This window comes from Athene cunicularia (assembly GCF_003259725.1).
Source record: "Athene cunicularia isolate RWA chromosome 2 unlocalized genomic scaffold, athCun1 chr2_part1, whole genome shotgun sequence".
In the NCBI taxonomy this organism is placed as follows: domain Eukaryota; kingdom Metazoa; phylum Chordata; class Aves; order Strigiformes; family Strigidae; genus Athene; species Athene cunicularia.
In genome coordinates, this window is record NW_020799095.1 from 58897168 (window position 1) to 58903167 (window position 6000).

The following is a 6000-nucleotide window of genomic DNA, read 5'->3' on the forward strand; positions in this document are numbered from 1 at the left end:
GGTAAGCTGCAGTTTATGCTCCTATGCCAGAAGGTAAATAGCACGGGGTCAGGGGCAGGAGCTCATCCCCTTCTGTCCCTGCTGCACTGCCTCCTGGAGCAGGCTGGGCAGCCCAAAATGGCTTCAGCTGCTCTTCCCAAAGCCTTCAAACTCCTGCCGTCAGGGCATCTCACCCTGCTTGTGCTCTTTGTGCTGCCACTCAGGCTCAGTGGTGTGCAGGGCTACCTTACACAGCTCTGGGGACCATGCCTTCCCCCAAAGGCCAGTGCGTGACCATCACTACACAAAGTGGCAGCATGAGCAAGCAGCAAGGTCAGTTTAGGGGGAAGGAAAGGAGGATGAAAGCCAGCTTTTGCATACAGGCATGAGCAGAGTAAACCCTGGAAGGAACAGGTTTCTTTTTAGCATGGTCTCTCACGAATCCTTAAGCAGCTGGTCAGGAATTTGGCTACTAAAGCCCACCCACAGCACCATTTAGCCTGATCACCTTCAAAATCCAGATAGTCAGCCTCAATAACAGCACAAGCACTGCTGCGGCACTCCTCCTGCTCTCTCCTGGGAGAGAAAACAGGAGCAACTGGGACAGGGATGCCAATGAGCGGGCCCTTCCCTAGCAGGGGCACCCCACACCCTCGCTCCCCTGGCGCTTTGGCTGGGAGAGATGCAGTGCCTCAATGACTTGCTTGTTTATTTTACCTGCCAAAGGCAACTACCAGTAAGGAAAGAAATGGAAAACCAGTGCGTGTTAGTGAGGTCTCTTCACACCTGACAGAGGTCACTGATCCGTGTGCATCCCAAGCAGTTAGGGCAGATGATGCAGAGATCAAATGGTGGCTCCAGGGGCTGCATCCTGCCCTGCAGAATCACAGGGGCTCCCTATTCCTTCCTGCTGCCTGGCCAGGCTCTCCTGTTGGATTCTGGCTGCCAGCACTGCCATCTCTCACCTGAATTACTGCCCTAAAACATAGCAGAACAGTGTGAACGAAATGTGATATAGGCTTTTTTTTTTTTTAAGTCTCCTGATGTTTGGGTGTGAAAAAGGCTGCAAACAAATTAATATTGACAAGAAATCCAGGTCAGCTTCAGAAATTTTTAATGGTGACTGTTGTCAGTGTTTGTAAGTCTCACACACTTTTTATGGCATTTGTTCGTGAAAGTCTATTTTTAAAAACAAACCCCAAACACTCAGTTTTATCCATGGACTAACTCTTTTGCTTCCCCCTGCCCCCCTCCCCCCCGCTATGGGATCAGAGATGATTAAATCCCTTTATTTGCTTTAAGCAGCTTTCCAGCTATAACCACTTCAGGCTAATGCTTGGAGACATGCAAGGTTTGTCTATTGCTCTGGCTCTTCCCAGGTCTTGGGCCAGGCTCCATTGAGGTGTTCATCTTTAACATGCATAGGCTGGACTGAGACTTTTAGGATAGCATGGTAATAACTAATATAACAATGCTTTGTTCAATATAGCCCACAAAGCATCCAGCGTACACATTTTCTCCTCTTGTTTCATATATATCCAACCCCTTATTGGCCTTTTTTTAATTGTACAGTAAATCCAACATTAGAATTTGTACTACTGGATGAAAAAGAGATCAGCTATGTAAGAATGCTGCTCCAGGATAAATTCATTTGGCCAAATCAAGTTTTGTCGTGAAGTTTTGACGAGCAAGCTTGAAGCTAGAACAAGTATTATCTGTTGTCTCATACTTGGCACAAACCTGCATGTTGTGATCTGTCTAGATGAGACAGAAAAGCAATCATACTTCATCTAGGTCAGCTTTGTATATGGGGCAACCTACCACCAGGATTATGGAGACATAGCCCATGGAAAAGCAGGATATATTAAAAACAAGCCCATACAGTAATTAAAAATATTTATTTCTGAAGATATTTACCTTGATAGGCATAAAGCATTTCCCAATTTCATACAGAAATACATAAAACATGCATAGACCAATATGGCCTACTTCAATGTGTATTCAACATGGTAAATATAAGGAAGAACTTGTGTGAATATAAATACAAAACAAACAAAAAAAAGCATGTAAGATTCAACCTGTCAGCAAATTCAACAATGTGAACAAATTCACTGCTATAAACATTCACCCAATATTAGCCTTTTGACATAATTCAAAACAACCCTTTGTCTCAACGAATTTCCACCAAACAAGGCACCAAATAAGTCTTACAACAGCCGCTTGTACATCCCCACTTCAGTGCATTTTTGGTGGCATGTAAGACACAACAACCTCTATTATTAGAACTTCAGTTAGCCAAATATCCTTGTTATGGGAAACCTAGTAATGTCCTCTTAACTTTTATCTTATGCTGAAGAGTCCTTTGGTATTCAAAACCAAAGGACTTTGACTATGCAAACAAACCACAGTGTCTAACCCACATTCAGATAACTCTGGTTGTACAAGTAAACTAGACTTCTGAAAATAGGCAAAGGGTTGCAGCTGATTAGTAAAGGCAATAACAAGGTGTAAAAATACTCTAGCAGGAGTGCAACAGTACGCGAGGTAGACATGTATATATGCAATAAGTCCTGATTAAATTAGCTCTGTGGCTTTCATTTTTGTATTTTAATCAAAAGGCAAAGTTTTTTTGCTTTGAAGTTTGTCCACTAAAATCTTGCTTTCTGTCCTTTCTAAGCACACCTCTGAGGTCTTCCTTGCAAGATGCTTTTGATGTAGACCCTGAAAGCTGCTCAATTGATGGGTAACGTTCCAGAAGTAATATTCAAATGTTTCTTCAGAAAGATGGCTTTTCATGTATGTTACTGTGCATTCCTCTTCACCCCTTCTACCCATCCATCTGAATTCTAGAATGATGAAATCCTTTGCTCTTATACCTCCAAACACGGGACTTCCTTAGTGTTTTACTTTGCTGCACAAACTTGGACAGAGAGGCCCTTCGCCGCCATGGAATGTTAGAAGTCAAGAGAGAGTTTTGGTGACGCTTTGTCAGCAAGTTTGATGGAGAAACATTCGGGTGATCTTCCCACTAGGATGCTTTCAGGCTTTCCCAGATGCTTTGCTTTTTGTTTGCCCTGTTATGTTTCAGCTTCCGCCCTTTCTGGAGCTCAGCTTTCAGTTTTGCAATACTGAAGGAAGCTTTGATACTGTTACCAATGGCTTCCAGCCTGCAAAACCAAGAAATAGACATGGTTAGAATAATCAAGATGCATCTCCACTGTGCAGACATTAAGTTTTTGATTAAACAAGCCTCAGCCTAGATTTCTGCCATGGGCCTCAGTAACTGCTGATTGCTATAACTCTGTCAGAATTACACTAACTAAAGCCACTTTAAATACTGGATTCAGAATTTAAATGCAAACACTGAAGTAAGCTAAAATATTCTAATATAGATGCTCTAGAGTTCCTTAAATAGCACATATCCAGTCAAGAGGTCTTCAGTGTTATTCTTTTTGGCTATTTTGTTTCTTTTAGGTAAACCTCTTCCTGGTTCCAATGAATGGGTGCATTTTTCAAGTAAGTAAGCAAGCAAGCAAGCTTCATTTTAAAAAATGGTTTAAGATTTCCAGGGCCTAAGTCTCACTCAAAATCATCAGGCTGACTGCTCCCATACTTGTTCTGCTTGTGAAAATAGCACTAGAGTCTTCTTTTGTATGGGAAAACTTCTGTATACCATACTTTTTCTACACAGGCACATGGCCTAACACCAAACGCTGGAGCCGATTTAGCTGTATTAATAGTCAGCTTCAAAGCTGACTTCACCTCTGCGGAGTTTGTAGCTGCACCAAGTTCATGCACGCGTCCCTGAACTGCACTGTGGAGTGGTATTGATGCCTCCTGCCGCTCAATTCATTATGCATGGACCTCAAAGGGCAGTCCTGAAATTTAGCCCTACTCTCAAATATTAAATTGGGCTCAAATATTAATTTAGTCTTTGTTTTCCCTTTCCTCAGCCTTTTTGCAATCATTTCCATCACTAACATCCTGTAGTCATTTTAACAGAGGTTTATTGGGCAATGTAAGAGATAAGGCAGGTAGAAATCCACCTCCTGCATTCTAAAAAGCCAGCCACACCAGTCAGGAGAAATTATATATTCAAAATCCAGACAGATCAATAATCTTCTTTATTTTCCCCTCCAGTAAAAATGGAGTAAAGTAGCTAAGAAAAAGGCATTCTGATTCAAGTTCATATCAGAATAGCTGGGACATAGTATTTTTGTGTAGTTAAGATAGTGCATGAGCACACTAAAATTACAGGTTCTATTTCTTTGAAAGAGTATGAAATACTGACAGAAAGTTTGGTGTATTAAGCCTGCTTCCTCTAAGCAAATAGAGAATGCTAGGCAGAGCTCGGCACCCATGTATTCACAAACTAAAAACCTGCTGCATGAAGAAAAGCCCTCAAGATATCCTCACTGAAACCTCTGTAACTCTTAAGCTGAAATCACCAGCTAAACCCACACTGACCCGAAGGCAGGTGAACTGTGCTCTCTATTGCTACTCTGGGGAACTACAACAGGATGAGAAGAAAACTCACCGCTTCATTTTCTTGCTGTCAACAAGCTGTCGGTTCATGCATTTAGGACCAATGCAATTACCAGCTTTGTTGCGGTGACGTGAGGTTTTCTCCATGGTGGACTGAGCCCTGTTAAAAGCAAAAAGGTGCTGCTGTTAGAGAAAGAAAAAAAAAAAGTCTGCAGTCCACAAGGTGAGGCGCCTCATCAACCACTTCTCAAGGCATGTAATAAGAGATCTTTCAGGGCCAAACCATAGTATGTATCACAGCAGTGGGAGCACTCAGGTAGGAGGCAAGGCTTTGGGGAGATTATTCACTCAGCAAGTGCCAGAATGAGTAAGTCTACCACAATCCATGCCTTTTACATGCACTGCCCTTTAAAGAGTAGCATCAATAGACGCACCAGAGATCTTTTCCCATCTGGCAGAAGTTCAGACATTTCTTGTCCTTCTGACTGGCACATCGGCATCTGCTGCTAGGTTCAGCAAGCATCTCTGGCACCATGTCCTTAAGTGATCTTCTGGATCGAGAAGGGCCTCCGAGACCATACGGAACAGTCTTCCTATGATCAAAAAGACAACATGAAAGTCATTCAAATAATTCTGTGGCTGAAAACAGCAAGGTATTTTGGCCAGTCTTATCAATGGGATTGATTGCATGAGTAAAGGCTGTGGGACTGGGAATGCCTCGTTGGTCATAGTTTCCATGAAAATGCTTCTGATGATCCTGCAACATATTCATTAGCACAGCTACTGACAAAGCTAATGACCTTTTAATTGTGATTTCATAAAGCTGCTGTGCCTCCCTGTACGATAGAAAGCAATAAAACCTCATCTCTTTGAACTTTGGCAACAGAGAAAGAAGCAATAAAAGTGAGGAACAGATCCTCTCAGCTCCAAGGAAACCCAGCAGCAGAACAAATCACAAAGTCAGTGTTTGTAGCATTAGGTGAGGCTCTGGCTCACTACTTTTTTGGTGAGGAGAACGTTGAAATGGACCCTGTGTATAACCCTATTAACACATGGGATGCATTAATTTGCAGCAGAGAGCAGCAAGAGGCAGCGAGGAGCCACCCCGTGTCAAAGTAAGCCTTCCAGCCTCCTAACTTGTTGGAAAGAAAAAGTCAGACAAAATCAGGCTGGCAAAATCGTGGTTTTGGCATTTTGTCTGCTCCTGATTCATAGTGAAAAGTATCCCACAGCCTTTGCTGAGCAGCTCCCAAAGGAAATACTCCTGCCCAGACTTTAGGAACGCAGGTGCATTAGGAGCTATCTGCTCAGTCTAGGTAACCAAACCCTGCTTGCTTTCTCCTAGTGAACACTCTCGCTGGTGTACTCGGCAGAAAGGCAATAGGAGAGGCTGTGCAAATAACTATTCCTTCCTCCCCGTCCCACTTCTGCAGGGTGGACTGCCGTTCTTAATTTTTCCCCTTCTATCCCCTCCTTCTCCTTTTTCCAACCAAAGCGGAACCCAGCGCTCGGCACCTGCCGAAGCCCCCCCCCCGG

At 43.2% G+C, this 6000-nt stretch overlaps 1 protein-coding gene across 1 annotated transcript; it reads right to left on the reverse strand.

The window, feature by feature from the left end:
- Nucleotides 1-1858: 1858 nt before the first annotated feature.
- EDN1 (endothelin 1) lies at nucleotides 1859-5947 on the reverse strand. Its single transcript, XM_026843718.1, has 3 exons — nucleotides 4899-5947; nucleotides 4517-4624; nucleotides 1859-3146 (listed from the first exon to the last, which is right to left on the reverse strand). The coding sequence occupies exons 1-3, from the start codon at nucleotides 4997-4999 to the stop codon at nucleotides 3008-3010; spliced, it is 348 nt and encodes a 115-aa protein (XP_026699519.1). The 5' UTR covers nucleotides 5000-5947; the 3' UTR covers nucleotides 1859-3007.
- Nucleotides 5948-6000: the final 53 nt, after the last annotated feature.

What these genes read in the sequence shown, in the direction of transcription:
- EDN1 (XM_026843718.1), bottom strand. Translation starts at nt 4,999, where the DNA reads ATGGTGCCAGAGATGCTTGCTGAACCTAGCAGCAGATGCCGATGTGCC. An exon ending in CAGATGGGAAAAGATCTCTG is followed by an intron (nt 4,625 to 4,898) that starts GTGCGTCTATTG and finishes TGCTTTTAACAG; the next exon opens with GGCTCAGTCCACCATGGAGA. An exon ending in GACAGCAAGAAAATGAAGCG is followed by an intron (nt 3,147 to 4,516) that starts GTGAGTTTTCTT and finishes TTGGTTTTGCAG; the next exon opens with GCTGGAAGCCATTGGTAACA.